This window comes from Falco rusticolus, chromosome 7, assembly GCF_015220075.1.
Source record: "Falco rusticolus isolate bFalRus1 chromosome 7, bFalRus1.pri, whole genome shotgun sequence".
Lineage (NCBI taxonomy): Eukaryota > Metazoa > Chordata > Aves > Falconiformes > Falconidae > Falco > Falco rusticolus.
Genome location: NC_051193.1, coordinates 35364836 through 35382608, shown reverse-complemented (window position 1 = coordinate 35382608; position 17773 = coordinate 35364836). Strand labels below are relative to the sequence as shown.

The following is a 17773-nucleotide window of genomic DNA, read 5'->3' as shown; positions in this document are numbered from 1 at the left end:
AAGGAAGCAGAGTCTTTCTACTCCCACTCCTACCTGTGGGTTCTGATTTTGTGAGGCAGAGATGTCATCCAGAAAAGGATGATTTCTTGATTACACAGGCATTTTTTACTTTATCATCTTCCATCCTGTATCAAAACCAAACAACTCTGTGGGCAGGAGAACGTATCAGCCTTGTTTCCTGGGCTCAGTGCCTCACAGCTGAATGTCTCCTTGTCTGAGAAGTGATCTTGCCGACTGTAGCTTTCCCTGTGGTTAAGATACTCATAATTCCTTTTCCCTTTGTTAAGCAATAACCTGGGTTTATGCTTCAGCCTCTTTCTGTGCATCAGCAGTAGTCAGTAACTGAACAACTCTTTTAATGAAACATACAGACGATATTTTTGTAATGCCAGCCTTGGTCAAAATGTGAGCTTGTGTACTGTGGTTGTGTTGGCACAAAGGACTGTAGACTGACCACAAAATCCCCTCTACCTCAGCTCCTTAGAAAAACAGCCTAAAGCCAGAAGTACTTGAACAAGGAAAAAACCCTCTATGTTAACAGCTTGAAAGACATCAGGGTGCCCCTAGCAGGAAATACAGTTCATTTCTAACTGAGGAGGATTTTCTTCCTTCACTCTCTTCCCCATTTAGAAGCAGCCTCAACTCTACCACTGCGTGGCAGTGCTGAAAAAGAACATGAAAAAAACTCACTAACCAGTGAACAAATCAACTCAGCAGGGTGGAGCTCAGCCCACGAGGACAGAAAGTCCCTGCTCTGCACTGTAGGGTCAGTTTTGCAAACAGGCATTTGCACCTCCTGACCTCCACCAGCAGAACTTTGTTCCACTAGAGGAGACAGTGTTTTGCTTGGGGCCTTCTCAGAGGATGTGGATATCAGGGTTTGCTGAAAGGAAGGCTGTGGGCAGTCTGATAGTGGTCCCCGAGGCTCAGGAGAGTTCTCACCAGTGATCCTACTTTCCCCTTTAAGTGATGGTGCAATTGGAGGCCGACGTTTGTTGTAAAGGCAGGATACACTGTGCTCTCAGCACAGATCTCAGCAGACAAACCTCCTCCTTCCTGCAAACACCATCACTGAATTTTAACACGAGCATAGCACCTCTGGCAGGCAGGCCCAGGCATTTTTCCTCGCTTCTGTATGCAAGAAAGCATGGACAAACTCTGCAATAAGAGAAAAGGTTAAGGACCTGTAGTAAAACTTCATTAGCGTGTGTTGGCCTACAATTTAACTCTGGCCAACTGTGCAAGGAAAGAGCCATACCCAAGGATCCCTGTTTAGATTCAGGACTAAGCAGAGAAGGGCAGTGCCAGGATGGTCTTAGAGACAAGTTACTCAAGTTGGTCAAGACCAGAATCACAGGGCTCCACAGCCTCACAAACATAAAAGTATCTGGTATTGCTCCCATGGAAGAGTATCACACCTCCAAGAGAGCCTGAGGGGAAGAAGAGGATTGGGCTGTGGTGACTTGTAGAGGAATTATAAAGGAATGAAGGCAGGTTAATTAACATTATTAATATACAGCTGTGGGCTTGCTTCAGGGGCGGTGGGTTGGCTGGTGTGGATAACATGCAGCTGTCCTGGCTCTTGCTAAGTAGTGAAACAGCTCTAGGGACCGTATGGAAGAGGAGCAGCCACTGAAGAGAGACCTGGAAGAAACAGAGGGAGGAGAGAGAGTGCCCTGGAGGTAGCAGAGACAAGGAGAAGGATGCAGCAGAGGCAAGAAGCGGGTGGAGTGGCCTGAAGAGGATGAAGGAACAGCACAGACAGTAGATGAACTGTTGAAACCTTGTGGGGGATTGGTGGCTGTGCTGGGGCAAGGTGTGACAACTACTTATTGAAGTTAACCTGGTATGTGATGGTAAAAGCCTTGTTGTAGCCTACTAGTTTTTTTGTGCTGCGACAGTGACTACTGGATTAAACCTGTGTTGTCCCTCCACACTCTGCACATTTCTGAAAGTAAGTCATAAAGCAACATTTTTTTTTTTTTTTTGCAAATCTGGTGTCACCGTAATAGAGCAGGCACAGAGGAAGGGAAAAGAGGTAGTGTTGGATGATGTGTTTATTTTTTAATATTGCTCAGGGCCATCCAATGTTTGCTTTGTTGTTAAATTTCTTTATTCTTGATCCTTGGGCAATGAGGCAGACATTTCTCCAGTCAGCTTGGGAGGGCTGAGATGAAGAATGCATAAAAGATGTGGTCAAGGCTTTCTTGTTCTCAAATGCCTCAAAAACTTACAAAGAAACAAGGCAATGTTAATGTAATAATAACAGAGATAAAATAATTCACAACAGTAATTACCCTTAAAATTTTTACTGGAACCAAGCAAATGCTGCATAAAGTCATACTTTTCAGGGTCTTCCAAGCTGTTTCCTTAGGGAGTTTGGTGTGCCTTTGAAGCTACTCTTTATTTACAGTGAATGCCTATTAGCTCCTTTCTCCTTGAGCCTAGGACCATTAAATGGCAAAATCACTTTTCCTGCCTCACAGTTCCATAGGTGCTCTTCCATGTGGGACTCAGTCCCAGAAGAGTTCTGCTGTGGTATCGTCTAAAGGCTGTGTTGCAATTTCTTCTGTTGTTGCCTGTATGCCGTCACATTTTTTTCTTTTATTAACCTGCACATGAATTAAATCAAATTCATCCTCCATGCAGTCATCTGTTTGGATGTGCTGAAGGAAGGGACATTCAGTTACCCTCTCATTCACCATGAATAAAAGGTGGGAACATGTTTCTATCCATTCTCTCCAGGATGTAGATCAGAGCCATGTTGCTTGGTAGCCACCCAGCCTCTGCTCCACTTGGGACACATTTGTTTATGCACTTATTCTTCAATGCATCTTAAATTATCAGGATGTATACTGCTACCTTGAAGAACAGAATCACCTAAGTTGGCAAAGATCTTTAAGATCATTGAATCCAACCATTAACCGAAGGGAGTTCTTTGCATCTCATCACTGATGCAGAACGGAGAAATTCTTGGATTATCAATAACAAATTTAAAAAATTATGACTAAAATGGAAGGGCAGTGAGCAGGGAGAGTGCTGTAAGCAGTGATTTATTACTGAATCAGTGAATAACAAGCTTCATCAAGTGCTTATTAATCCCTGAAGTGTTCTTCTACAGAAATGAACATACACATTGTACTGCAGAAAAGTTGCCAAAATCTAAAAGAAAAAAAAAAACCAAAACCAAAAAACCCAAACCCCAAAGGCTGATTTATTCTTTTTCCTGCACTGGTCTAATGGCTGCTGCAGTCCAGCTCTCCCCACCTGCCAAGGGCTGAAGCTGTGGGCTATGAAATTATAGCAAAGGCCCCTTTGAAAGATGCAGGGAAGGAAATGATCCAGGCAGAAAAGGCAAGGTGGCATTATCACAGCCACTCCTGACAAAGAGCTGGAGAAAACTTTGTGGTCGAGAAAGTATGTGCATATGGGGAAAAAAAAGAGGTTCCTTCCACTGAAAAGCTCAAGGTGCTGACAGATTGCAGTGAAATGATGTGGGATTTGTCTGCTCATTACTGGTGACCTTTTTCCTGACTTTTGCTTGAGGATTAAGTACTCAAGTACTAAGTTACTTTCTGCCAGAAGTAACTAAAGCTGTGGCAGAGAGAAGCAGGGGTTGGAGTGAGGGGAATCTGTCCTCCCTGTGACCTCGTACAGCAGTTTCCTCCCCTCACGGTGGCCTGCCATCTGCCCCAAGTGCTCAGGGCTCTCTCCCATTCTCCAGGCTGGGAACGGGGCACAGGGGAATAACACAGCTGTAGTATTTACTGTGGCTTATTTTGTACCTTGCAGCTGTTTGTCATCTGGGTGCAAAAAGCAGAACTTTCAGAATTCCAAAATGCAGGTGTTTTTTTAAGTGTCAGTGCAAGAAAGGACAAATAAATCCCACTCCAAATGCCTGCCTTACACAGAGGGTCCTAAACTGAGTCTTCACCATTTAATGTCTGAAATGCCTGTATCTGTCTCTAGCTCTGCAATTCAGTGTGGCGAGGATGCATAAAGATGTTTATCTCTCTGGATAATTTTGTTGCACATCTTTTATATTGGGAGTTTTGAAGATTTTCCTTAGCTGCGTCTTCAGACCCTTGTCTACATTGTTACCAGTTGCTCTGGAGCAGTCATGAGACATAAGTGAGTTTGGATAGCTTGGTCATTCTGCATCTCTTTGCTTTGTTACAGTTGTCAGAAATGGAGAGGCAGCAGCAGAAGCGTGCATTGGGCACAGAGAGCAAGCAGCCTGTGCAGGCCCGCTTGCTGTCCAGCTGTGGGGGGCTGGGCTCCCTGGGGAAATGGCATCCCACATACAGCAGCAGGGGGGAAGCAATGACTGTCCACAACGCCGGGAGCAGGGCTTGCCATAGCAAGGCGTCACCAAGCCTGTCCCGGCTGCCGCCCGTCCCACACCTCCAGTGAGGACCGCGGCGGGGGGGCGGTGCCGGCTAGAGTCGGAGGCGGGAGAACCGGCGCCCCCCATTGGCCGGGGCAGCGTCCGCGAGCCCCTACAGGTCCACTCTCAATAGGCTGCCGCGCCCCCTGAGCTCTCCCTTTGGGCCCGCCCACAACAAGCGAGCTTAGACACGCCCCCCGTTACGCGCATGCGCTTGTCCCGGAGGCGCGAGTGCGCAGGCGCCAGTGTGTGCCGCCGCCGGAAGGCAGGGGCGGGCGGCGCGGCAAGATGGTGGCCGCCGGGCGGCTGCGCGCTCGGCTGTGCGCTTGGCTGTGCCTGGCGCTGGCGGGCGGCTCGGCCGCGCTGGGGAAGCAGGGCCCAGTGAAGGAGCTGTCGGACGGCACGTGGCGGGAGCTGCTGCAGGGCGAGTGGATGGTGGCGTTGTGAGTCGCTCGGGGGTCGCTCGGGCTCTGGGCCCGCGGGGTGGGGGTCTCAGCGGCCCGCTCTGAGGCCGCGGGGGCCCGAGCGGTGCAGTTCAGTGACAGGCTTGTGCTGCCCCTCAGCTACGCCCCTTGGTGCCCCGCCTGCCAGAGCCTGCAGCCCGAGTGGGAGAAGTTCGCCGGGTGGGGCGAGGACCGGGAAGTGAACGTTGCCAAAGTGGATGTCACGGAGCAGCCGGGTGAGAGCCTGTGGCGGGGGCGGGCTGGGCGCTCCCGGCGCCCTCCCCGGGGCTTTGGGCTGCCGAGCGTTCGGGGCAAACCTTCCCTGCCAGTGTACGTGCTTCTAGGAAACAAGCGGGATTAGTAGGAAGTAACGAAGATCTTCCATGGAACTCTGCCGAAGGCAGATTGGTCTGTGTGAACTAAACGCTCAGGTCTTTCTTAATAGGTACAGGGGACAAGAGGATTCCTCTAGAGAGTGATTCAGAGGGTTTCAAGGAGGCTTTTTGCTTTACTCTTAAAGCACCATCCAGGGTGAAAATGTGGTTTCTGCCTTCCCTGTGGTAGTGCCTCTGTTTGTTGGCAAAAGGGGTGAGAGTGAGAAGCCTGGTATCCTGCAGCTGAAACTCACTGCTCTGAATTGCCCTCACGTGATTGTGGGATATGTAAAAAATTACCTTCTCCATGCTAATACTTTTCTCCAAAGTCACCATGACTTTTGAAATGTGCCTCACTTGGGATTATCTTCTGCAAGCACTGGCGGTTGCGGATCATGTGGGAAGAGGAGAGCATCTCTCTCTAAACAGCTGCAGCCAAAATAGTCAAGTAGAATAGTTATCTCCAGGCATCTCCGCCCACCCCCCCCACCCCCACCCCCCCTGGAGAAACTTTCTCACCTTTTGTCCAGAGACCTTTCTTTTTTAGACTATGTGCAGTACTTAGATGTACGTATGTTTGAGCTTGATCACAGAGTTTGATACCTGGGGTAGCAGCTGTTTTTATTTTGGTGTATAATAGCATTTTTACTTTTTCTTACATAAGAGTGGTCTACTGTTCTGAAGATAATTGTTTTCTTGCAGGATTAAGTGGACGATTTATCATAACAGCTCTTCCTACCATCTATCAGTAAGTATGCAATGCAGCAGGATTTTTTGGAGGAGAGGGGAAATATTTTTTTTCCTTTTCTTGGGAGCACATGAATGAGATTTACCATGCTCTTAAAGAGTGTGAGTTACTTTACCCTGAGACAACCACTGTCTTACCTGCTGTGACCTTACAGTACTGCCAGTTGATTCTTTTTCTTTTCCCTTCGGGCCTTATTTATTCTATTTTTTCATGGGTGTTTCTATTTTGCAATCTTTTCTCCACAGGTTGATTGCAGTGCATTTGTGTGGCAAGTGCATTAGGAAGATCACTATCTTTTTATGGAATTGCAGCCTAAAGCTAGCCAATATACACATGGAGTCAAGATTCTAGAAATACTTGTAGACAATATTTTTTGGAAAATGTTTTAGAGCTAATATCATCTAAAGCAAAGTAAAACTTTAAAAAAAAAAAAGGTGAGGTAATGGGAGGGAAGATGTTGAGTGGAAGCAAATGTTGCATGCTTGCATTGTCTAAAATAAAGGACTTTTTTTGGTTTACAGCTGTAAAGATGGGGAGTTCAGGAGATACCAGGGTGCAAGAACTGTAGCTGATTTCGTAAATTTCATCAGTGACCAGGAATGGAAATCTATTGAACCAGTTTCATCATGGTTTGGTCCTTCCTCTTTCCTGTGAGTTTTTGGTAGGGTTTTTATGGTAACTTGTTGTCAAACATGCCCACTTTCAGGACATGTTGGTACAGGTCCTTAGGTGTGCCACACCTGGTGCTACCTCCTTGATGATGAGCCGCTCGTGCAGCAGCTCTGTGCTGGTGAGAAGTATGTGAACATGATGGTGGGTGGTCATGCCTCCTGCAACAGCTGTGGGAGGGTTGTGTGCGCTAGCATAGCAGAGATGTCCTGAGGAAGGTTTACTTTAAGGCTTTAAATAGTTATAGGCTGTATTGTTTTACTGAACTCTTGGAGGTAACTTACACTTGAAGTTCTTCTTTTGTTTATACAGCAGATGTGTGTTTTGCCCAGCTAAGTTCTAGGAGATCAGCAAGAAAACCTGGAAAATAATACAGCAATGTAGTTTAAGATATGGGCTGGCCGTTTAAGAAGACACATCTGTAGCAAAGTTAAAAGCAGAGTGGAAGGGTGAATGTTCCTTCACTGAAGGACAAGTGAAGTGGGGAGACTGTAGTTTGAGAAGAAACCTGCTCAAGAAAAAGAAGAATTTTTTCTACTTCTGTGCCTTTGAAGTGCTTTTAGTTGTTGCTGCACGTGCTGTGTGGTGGTTTCAGAGTACTTCATGAACTGTGAGGGATAAAGCATGTTGGGGACACCATTGGTTGTGGCAAATGAACCCAGTTGTTTGTGGTTTTTCTTCTGTCGGAGCAATGATGGCTAAAACACTTCTGTGCTAACTGTACTGTGCTTATAGCAGCGTTCAGTTTATGAATTTTATTTCAATAAAATCCGTAGATGCTCAATTCTTACTATCTTGAATAGAGCTCCAGCTGGTTTCTGATAGCCTGTTGATCCAAATGTAACTTAGAACAGAAGCAAAAGCAACTAAATTCATATGTTAGCAGATCCAAGTCAAGGAAGTTTGTGAATTCATAGTTGTCCATATGTGGAACATTGTACAAGCTGATGTTGTTACCAAAGGTAGCCTTATGGGAAATGAGTGTTTATTGGCATACAAGACAAAAAAAGAAGGTAAAAATCAGAGTAGTTAGAAGGAAAACCAGCTGTGAGCAGAAAGTTGTTCAACATGGGACTAAGTAATGACCAGCCAGGCAGATCGGAAGATACAGGTTTGTGAGCAGCTTAAAGATGTTTTCAGTTACTTTTTTCTGCTTTGTTTCAGGATGAGCAGTATGTCAGCTTTGTTTCAGTTGTCCATGTGGATCAGGGTATGTGCTTAGATCTCTACTTTATTTTTTAACAGACATGATATTCAGCTATTCTTGAAATGATTCTCTTGTCTTTTATTCCAGCACTGCCGTGGCTATTTAACAGAAAATGTTGGAATACCGGTCTGGGGCTCATATGCTGTTATTGCGTTGACAGTTGTATTCTCAGGAGTAATACTGGGACTTGTAAGTGAAAAACTTGAAATGGATTGGCTTGTGACTACTGTGTATTACACTAATTCCTCCTCTGCTTCAGTCTTTGATAGTAAGATGAGTTATTCTTGGGGTACCCAACACCCTGAGCTGGAAGACCGGGACAGGGAGCAGAGTGAAGGCTTCATAATCCAAGGGGAAATGGTCAATGACTTGCTACACCACTTAGACACACACAATCTGTGGCACTGGGTGGTTTCCCCCCAGGGTACTGAGGGAGCTGGTGGAAGTGCTCACTGAGCCACTTCCCATCATTTGTCAGCAGTTCTGGATAACCAGGGAGGTCCTGGTTGACTGGAAGTTAGCAGATATATCGCCCATCTTCAGGAAGGGCTGTAAGGAGGATCTAGGGAACTACAGGCCTGTCGGCCTGACCTTGTTGCCAAGGAAGATTATGGAGCAGATCATCCTGAGTGCCATCACGCAGCAGCATGTACAGGACAGCCAGGTGATCAGGCGCAGTCAGTATGGGTTTGTGAAAGGCACATCCTGCTTGACTGACCTGATCTCATTCTGTGGCAAGGTGACTCACTCAGTGGGTGAGGGAAAGGCTGTGGATGTTGTCTACCTGGACATTAGCAAAGGTGTTGAAGCTGTTTCCCACAGCATTCTCCTGGAGAAACTGGCTGCTCGTGGCTTGGAGGGCTGCACTCTTTGCTGATAAAGCGAATTTAAAAACCTGGCTGATGGCTGAGCCCAGAGTGTTGTGGTGAATGGAGTTAAATTCAGTTGGCAGCTGGTCCCAAGTGGTGTCCCCCAGGGCTCAGTGCTGGGACCAGTCCTGTTGAATGACTTTATCAATGATCTGGACGAGGAGGTTGGGTGCACCCTCAGTAAGTTTGCAGATGATACCAAGTTGGGCGGGACTGTTGATCTACTTGAGGGCAGGAGGCTCTGTAGAGGAATCTGGACAGGGTGGATCGATGAGCTAAGGCCAGTTGTGAGGCTCAAGAAGGCCCTGCACTTGGGTCACACCAGCCCCATGCAACGCTACAGGCCTGGGGCAGAGTGGCTGGGAAGCTGCCCAGCGGGAAAGGGCCTGCGGGTGCTGGTTGACAGCTGGCTGAACATGAGCCAGCACCGTGCCCAGGTGGCCAAGGAGGCCAACAGTGTCCTGGCTTGTGTCAGAAACTGTGTGGCCAGCAGGGCCGGGGCAGTGATCATCCCCCTGCACTCGGCACTGGTGAGACCGCACCTTGAATCCTGGGTTCAGTTTTGGGCCCCTCACTATAAAAGGGATGTTGAGGTGCTGGAAGCTTCTAGAACACAAGTCTAATGAGAACTGGCTGAGGGAACTGGAGTTGTTTAACCTGGAGAAAAGGAGGCTTAAAGGGAGACTCCATCGTGCCCTACAACTACCTGAAAGGAGGTTGTAGATAGGTGGGGGTCAGTCTCTTCTCCCAGGTAACAAGCGACAGGACAAGAGGCAACAGCCTCAAGTTGTGCCAGGGCAGGTTTTGACTGGATATTATGAAAAATGTCTTCACCAAAAGGGTTGTCAAGCACTGGAAAGGCTGTCCACAGAGGTGGTGGAGGTGCCATCCCTGAGGTATTTGAAAGATGTGCTTAGGAACAGGGTTTAATGGTGGGCTTGGCAGTGCTGGGTTGATGGCTGGACTTGATCTGAACAGCCTTTTCCAACCTAAATGATTCTTTGATTCTGATACGCAGGGTGTTTGGAGATTTAAACTTACCTGTCTTTGGTTTCAGATGATGGTGTTCTTATCAGACTGCATCTGTCCATCCAAAAGGCGCAGACCCCCACAGTACTCTGATTCAGGTAAGCCCACTGTATACTTTTAATTCAGTGAAGCTGTTTGGTAAACCTTATATAATAGATATTGGTCTGTAACTTGTGTCTGCAGGACATGAGATTTAATGTAGAATCTTACACTTGTGATTGATACTTTGCTTTACCTGCAGCTGTTTGCCCTTAGGGTTTATAGTGGGCTTGCATTTTCTATTTAGCTAAAGCTAAACTATTCTTAAACAAATTTTTTTAGGAGAGGAAAAAAAATGTTTTTACAGCATTTTCATACCTGCAAGATAGGAAATTCCATATGTGAAGGGAGGTAAAAGTTTTCAGTGGAGCTCTCAGTGTTGTTAAGATGGGGGTTTTTAGGACCAAAGTGAGGATTAAAAATGAATTTGTGTTTCTGTGGATGGTAAGTGGTTCAGTTTGGGGTTAGTCTCTGGAATTTTTCAAGGTGGTCTTAAAAAGTAATGGAAGAAGATCTGAATGCTGGTTTATGGTTTGTAGTAACCTGACTCATTTTTTTCAAAGCTGGAGGAAGTTTTATATTACTCTAGGTAGTCTGTAATCTGTTAAAACTTGTGGGTAAATTCACGCTAGCAACAATTCTACATAAGATGTCATCTTAAGTGACTGACACTGGAAAGTGCTACCTGGATTAAATTAAATAAAATTCTGTGCTAGCCTGTGGTGTTAAAAAAAGTGTATTTCACATGGTAATGGTATTTGTGTATGCACATTTTCCATTCGCCTTAAGGAAAGCTAGCTCCAGAGTCAGCTCAGCTGCCAAAAAAGCTGGATGAAGAGCAAGAAGCAGATGAGGAAGATATCTCAGATGGTGAAACGGAGGGTAAAGAGGAGTCCACCTCATCACCGAATGCTGTTAGGCAGCGCCCAGTGAACACTGCTGCTACAACGGCTAAATCTTAGTTTTATTTGCATGCAGGATTAGTGTTTGAGTCACCAACTCAAAAGGAAATAAATATCAAATCCTTCAGCTTGAAGGGAAGAATGACTCCTGTCATGGTAATACTGATGTGTTTCACAAATTTTGGGGGGGGAAAAAAGCATTTTTGGCATCAGATATTCAAAACTAAAATATGCTGTTGCTAATGGCTGAAACTTCTCCTGTCTGTGCAGAGAAGTGCCAAGAAGTAATTTGTGTGGCTTCTTGAATGACTTGTTCTATAGGGATTTATTTTTTTTAACAGAGTGTAAAGCAGTGTACTTGTTGCATTAGGGAACATTAGCAAGGAAAATGCACTAACCTGTTTGCTGTTAAAGTATTCAGAAAGGTTTCTCAGTATAAATTTATCTAATTGTACTCTGAAGAAATGCTGAGGGGAAAAGTTCCTTCAGTTATGGGACATGTTCCAGGCTTTTCATGTGACAAAAACTGCTTTCTGCTGTGACAATGAGTGCTATAAACCCCTCCAATCTTTCTTCCAAAGAGGTTAAAGTCGCTGTCTTCATTCAGAGGAACAGAGGTTGTGTTCTGAACAAAAACTAGAGAGCTTGTCTCTGCCATCCTCCCAGATGGAAATTACCACCAGCACTTTGTGTAACGTGGATCCTCTGGCTGACCAGAAACCTACTATTTACATAGACTTCTTTTAGAAAAGGCTGTAGAAAAATATGTGAGTTTCTTGGCTAAGTAATTCTTCTCTAGAGAAATTACAAGTAGCACCATGAAGTCTTGTTTGTCTCAGTGACTCTGATTCAGGTAGGAATAGTTTACATCTAGGGTTCTCTGCTGAGTGCAAAACCTGTTCATTCATCCTGCTGAGTGGCAGTAAATCATCAGTGATTTCTGCTCAATCAAATTTTACTGCAAATTCAGTCGGGCTGTATCTGGTCTGAAGTTGAAGTAACTGCTTCTGAATTTCTTTTGCAGAAAGTCATCTTTTCTATTTTTGCTAAACCCTCTTGAAACAAAATACCCTGATTCTTTCTTTAAAAAAAACTGTAGTCTGCTGTTTTCTGTATGGTATTTGTTTTTACTCTGTATAGAAATAAAAAGAATGCACATGCGCATTGGACCAAGTGTTACCTTGCATCGCTTGTAAAGAATTTTCCATATTCTTTCAGTGAATTTCCAAATTATTTGTGAGGGAAGAACTGGCCTAATATTGAGCACACATAGGTGTTTTGACAAGCCTGGTTTTGCTTTTTTTTTTTTTTTGTTTCAGTTTGGGGTTTTGTTTGTTTTTATGTTTTAGTTGGCTTTTTTTTTTGATGTTGATCTGAGTGGGTTTGCAGGACTGGCAGTTGATAAATCTGTGTCGATAGTAAACTTGGTCGTGAGTAATTAAGACCACAAACCTAGAAAACCTCTTGATGATATTTTCATGCAGCCTCACTCTAAAGCCAGGCTCTCCTAGTGATCATTAAGAGGACAGAGCATCAGACAAGGAGTTCGTAATGAACTCTGTGGGATATGAAAGATATATTGGAAAAAACAATAATTGGAGCTCTCGCAGGTGAATCTGCTTGTAAAGCTGTCAGGAATACACCATGGTTTTTGTCAGTCTTGAATGCTTCTTTGTAAGTGGCATTTGAAGTATATCTGATAGATCATAACTCATCCTCCACGTTGCGTATGGAAAAAAGCGATTCAGCTATCCAACTACCCAAGTGAATCTTCCAACAAGTTCTTAGGTGAGTAGGAATGAGTTGTTCTGTAAGATGTTCTGGAACTTCCTCCTTTGACAACTTCTTTTTTCTATTCCTGGACATTGGTGCCCTGGAACGACTTAGGACTTCAGTGCTGGGTTAAGTGTTAGGGAGATATAACTGATGCTTGAAAGGGTCCTTGTAATTAAAATCTGAGTGCTCCTGTCATTTTTAAATACCAAACTTTTCCTGGTGTTTGAATGAAGACCACTGTGTGCCATAAATGCCCTTAAAGGTGTTGGGCTTATGGGATTGCCTTAAATTCTCTAGAAGCTTAGATTTTAGCCTTTGTCACTAGTAAAATAAAGCAATAAATCTGTGATATGCTGAAGAGAACTAGTAGCACAGTCTCTGATAAATGGTGTGTTTCATTAGTTTTGAGAGAGCTTGAGAAGACAGGGGATGCAGGAATGCTGTATGCTTTCCTTTGTTCCTGTGTTGTTAGGGGAAGAGTGTTGAATTGTTTTAAAAGTGGAATTATACGGGCTGACTCCTGGGAATATATTTAAATGTAGCTGTTATACATGCAGGGGTTTCTACTTTTTCAGTTACTTTAAAACTGTTTGTGCAATATAGAAAGTATATACTGATAACTTTTGGCTAACTTTTAACAGAACAAACCACCTCTTTTTTTTCTTGCTGTATTTCTAGACTCCTGGTTTAACAAGAACTTCTAGCACTAATTTACCTTGCCTTTGCCTTCTGCACACCTACCTTTTCTTACTGCCTCCCTGCCTTAGGCAAGTAACCAAATTTCAAAACTGCCTCTTAGTGGTAAGTGTTTCTGGAATCCAGCCTCTGTGGCAGACCTATGCTTGTGATTAGTGTTAACTTCTGTTTTGATTATCCATAGGCAGACTGTGTTTGCAGATCTCTGTAAATCTTACTGTTCGTATTTTTAATAACGTTATGGTTTTGTCCTGTGAATATTTAAGTTTCTTCATATTTTTTTTAAATAATTTAAAAAAATAGTCTGTATTCCAAAGATGTTTACTGAGGCTGAGCGAAGATTGCAATGTAACAAATGTGTATAAGAGCCTGTCTTTTGTGTGTATTGATGATGCTTGAGTATCAATTTTGTAAAAGTCAGACAGTCTTTCCGTATTACCACCTTGACCAAGCATGTCCAGCCAGTTTCATTCCAGAAGAATTAATTACCTGTAACAGTACTTTTCTTTTTCGATGTTTCTGAGAGTCTTCAAGTAAAAAATAATCACCAGCTTTGGATTCCTGTGTTTGTGTATTTATTTTTTTTTAACACTGTATCTTGCTGTTTAGCAATGAAGCAAAACTGCAGCTATTTCCATGGAAACATGATTGTCATAACACTATAGCTAACACACCATTTGTGCTGAGTCTTTCTGAAAATAAAAGTTTGAATAATACTTCAAAGTAAAGCTGTGCTGAGGTATACTTGTGGTTTTTTCAGTTGAGACTGGTTTGGGTACCTCACAGTGAGCTGACCACTTCTCATTTTGGTTAGATGGTTGGTATGGTTGGGGAAAGCACTTTCACACGTACCAGGCTTCAACAGTGATGGTCGTAAAGTGAGTTCTTGTGCTGCAAAAAGAATGTAGGCTGGAGTGGACAAATTCTGTTTAAAATTCAGTTCTTTGTAACTTTTTTCCTGTATTTGCGTAAAATGCATGCAAATTGTATTTCAGCTACAGATGGACTCCTCCCCTCTTCCACCTACACACTGTATATCAAATCTTAACAACTGAAGGGGTCAACACTGGTGAGTTTGTCTTGGATGGGAAGCTCAATTCAGAATTATATGGGATCTGAAATGAAAGAGGCTGCTTGAGGAGGAAACAAATCCAGACAAGGTATGCTCACAGCGCTAATGAGTAACAGCCGGCCCAGCACAAAATTTGCCATCAGAGGGTCTGTCTTGCCTGTTCCCTTACTCTTTCCTTCATCTTTTCTCTTAGGAATGAGCATTGAGAATGTGGTAGTTCTAGCATGTGAGTGCTTAGTCTGAATGCGTAGAGTTTTCTGGAAAAGTGCTGTAAGACTCTTGCAGTTCCTCCCCAACAGGAGTAAGGAATACGGATTGCCTGGGGACTTCAGTGGATGCTCATACAAACCTAACTTCCCTCCCTTTCCACTCAGTGTATTGCATATAACAAAGTGATTGCCAGTCCAAAGGAAAAACAGGGCAAAAAGTCAAACTGAAGTATATTTAGATAGTTAAAATTGTTGGGACTAGCCCAATGAGAAACAAAAAAGCAATTATGCTTAGGCAGCAATCGGTGTTTGCCGGATCGCCAAAGTCAGCTGTAAGTTTAGTTTTGAAGTGAGTAGTTTCAGTTATGACAAAGGTTGATGGGGAAGGAGAAACTTCAGTGTCAGTGTGCTGTAGCACTGTTTCGAAACACCGAAGGACAACATCAATTTTAAGGCTTCTTTGCTTTAAAGAAGAGGGATTCTATCTCCTGCAGCTGTCTTGCCTCCTTGTTTGCAAGTTCTTGGTTTGACCCGAACAGCATCATCTTTGGCTCTTCCCTGACTTTTATTTCTGACTGCTATTCTGACTACTTAATACCTTACAATCTGCTCTTGGGTCAGCTTTTCTTTGCCTTGCTGAACTCCTTACCTTGCTGTGGGCTTCATGAACTTCAGTAACTTTGTAGAGATTCTGCCTCAGTGTGCCCTTTTTCCTCACTATTCCGTATTTAGCACTCTAAAACTTTCCAGATACAAGTTTCATTTCTATTTAGCATTGCTTACAGAAATTCTCTTTAACTGCAAGGCAGATCCAGAAAGCTAGCACTTAGGTATGCATCTGATGTTTAATAGCCATCTGTAGTCTGTGAAAGGAATAAATATATTTCTTTTATCTGGTGAGGTACTTGAGTATATGCATATCCCTGTTGTAGCACTTACTGTATTTGACTTTTAAATTCTTGCATATAAAAGCCAGCCTTCTGAAAAGCCCCTAGAACTAGATTCCTAGCAATGCTGTAGGCTGCATGCTGGGATTTGCCTTTTGCTCCTGGCTTACGGGTGCTTTTAAGTTCTCTGTGCTGATAGTTGTAATAACTGGAGGAACAGCTGGTGTTGGGATCCCACGTGGACTAAAGTGCAGAGTAGATCAGAGACCCAGCCTTTCCTGCAGTGGGAACTGATGCCTTGCTTTTGGAGAGCCCGCTTCATTGAGTAGCCATGGCATGGTGCCTTGGGGGCTGGGAGCAGCTGCTGGGCTGTTAGCTGCCCTGGCATGCACGTCAGTCTCCTGAGGCTGAAGTCATGGGAAGGATCTGGACTTCCAGTTCAACCTCCCCAAGACCCAGGGGGTGCTAGCATGTGCTGAGGGGTGATGGTGGATGTGGGCTTGTACGTGACTGATGTCCTTGAAGTGACAGGCACCTGTGAGTATCAGAAGGGGAAAAAGACACCAGTGAAATCTTCTGGGTGTCTCTTTTTAAAAGGTCCGTTTATAAGTTAAATTATGCCTCCTGTATCAAGGAGATTTTCAAATGCTAGTTGTGAACCTGTTAATGCATGACCATCATTAAAGATAATATTTTTGTTAGCTGCGCTTTGCCTTCCAGAGTCTTCATGATTTGCTGAGCCCAGACTTCAGTGTCGTTGGTGGGGGGTTTGTGTGCCCCCACCATGTGACTAGTAATTTCTCAGAAAGATTATGTCTCTGAATCTTTTTTTAACCTCCTTGGCATGTGGGATGGTTACTCCCCTCTGAACGCTTGCTGTGTCAAGACTATCAGCTGAAGGGAAAGCGGGGTTCAGAGTAAAGATTTCTTCTTGCCTGTGGCTGAAATCACAGGGATACAGCATGCTGTTTCCACAGGTCAAGTTCAATTGGTGTGTCCTTTCCCTGTTGCATTCCCCGTGTCAGCATAGGCACCACAGTGACAAGGGAAGGCTGCTTGCCCCATTAGCGTCACCGCACAAGGCTTGTTCCATTTCGGTGAAGCTCAAGCCTGCTATTAGCACTGTTGATGTGAATCTCTTCCACCTGACTCCTTGGACTAGCCAAGATCTTGTTCACTGACAGACCACAGTGTCTGTTTGTCTTGGAATTGCAGTTTAATCTGTCAAAAAAACCAAAACCCCAAGGAGGCCGAGTGCTGGGTTTGGATGGCTTGAATTTCCTTGATCGTCTGCGTCAATGGGAAGAGCTTGGAGCCAGCAGAGACGCCGGGCACGAAGAAACAGGCAGGATATAAACTGAACGCGGTCCACAGCTGTACGGCAGAAGGAAGAGGGGGGTGAGGACCTGTGTGGCTCTCGAGGGGGGTGACGTTGTTACTCCTCAATAACAAATAGTGGCTGAACAAAGCCTTTCCTTACCTGTGCCTGTGGAGCCTGGCTGTTTCCTTCGCGTAGGCTCAGTCCTTGGGTCTCCCAGGAAAATAGCACACGTGTTGAATTTTCCTGGCTGTTTATTGGACTGCAAAGCTGACTTAGACGATTGCAGAAGTGGTTCTCCAAGGGTAAGTAACAGTTTCCTTCTCTTCCTCCTCTTTTCTCCATCCCCTTGTGAAGTATTTGGGAAGGACGTGAAGTGTGGTCTTACACAGAGTTTATTTCAGCAGGATTTTGTGAACATGAACTTGAGATTAAATGCTCAGTGTTAAGCAGGTTGTGGTGTGGACTCTTGTGTATGCCCAGCTGATCAGAAAGAGAAATTACGTCTGATGTGTCCCCCCTGGGCTGGAGCTTGTGCCCATGGCCAAACTTCCCAAAGGTTTTGAGTTGCTGAAGGATCTTTTGTGAGTGGTGATACCATAACACAAAGGCTGATAAATCCTGTGTAAAGATGAATAAAAGCAAAGTATTGCTGAAGTATCTCTTGTTCAGGGGGAATAATCTGTGTGTAATCTCTGCTATGGTGTATTTTTAAAAACAGGAGTTTGTAGTCAGTTTGATGTGTGTGGTGGGCGTTGTCATGACAGATTTCTAAAGGAACTGTCTGGTATGATGCATTAGTTGTCAGAGCCCTAGACGAGGATGATCCATCCCCTTCCAGATCCGTCAAGGCTCTAGCCAGTTGTCAGCCCAGCTGAGAGAGCGGAGCAATCGCTGAAGCCGGCCAGGTCCCCCCCTTCGAGTGGGATCTGAGTTTTTCTTGGAGGTTTCTGTATGTTTTCTTAAGCATGACAGACAGCAAGAACAAACCCTGCCAGGAGCTGTCGGCCCCCGGGGAAAGAGTTGTCTCGGTGCTCTGCTGAAGTTCTGCAGCAATGACTAAAACTCAAACCACCATGGGGTGGTGTAGTGACGCCTTGCTGGGCGAGAGGAGGCACAATAAAGAGGTGGCTTTTTATTATTATTTT

General features: G+C 44.6%; 1 protein-coding gene across 3 annotated transcripts; it reads left to right on the top strand.

Moving 5' to 3' along the window:
• Positions 1-4636: 4636 nt before the first annotated feature.
• TMX1 (thioredoxin related transmembrane protein 1) lies at positions 4637-17285 on the top strand. 3 transcript variants are annotated; one of them, XR_005105238.1, is made up of 9 exons: positions 4637-4830; positions 4951-5066; positions 5907-5952; positions 6474-6602; positions 7786-7831; positions 7916-8017; positions 9755-9824; positions 14135-16930; positions 17033-17285. XR_005105238.1 is itself a non-coding variant. In XM_037394158.1 (8 exons), the coding sequence occupies exons 1-8, from the start codon at positions 4676-4678 to the stop codon at positions 14185-14187; spliced, it is 717 nt and encodes a 238-aa protein (XP_037250055.1). In that variant the 5' UTR covers positions 4637-4675; the 3' UTR covers positions 14188-17285. The 3 variants fall into 3 exon arrangements, 2 of the variants coding, with proteins under 2 accessions (XP_037250055.1, XP_037250054.1); XM_037394158.1 differs by having other exon boundaries at positions 14135-17285; XM_037394157.1 differs by lacking the exons at positions 14135-16930; positions 17033-17285 and adding an exon at positions 10555-10885 and having other exon boundaries at positions 4639-4830.
• The last annotated feature ends 488 nt before the right edge of the window (positions 17286-17773 follow it).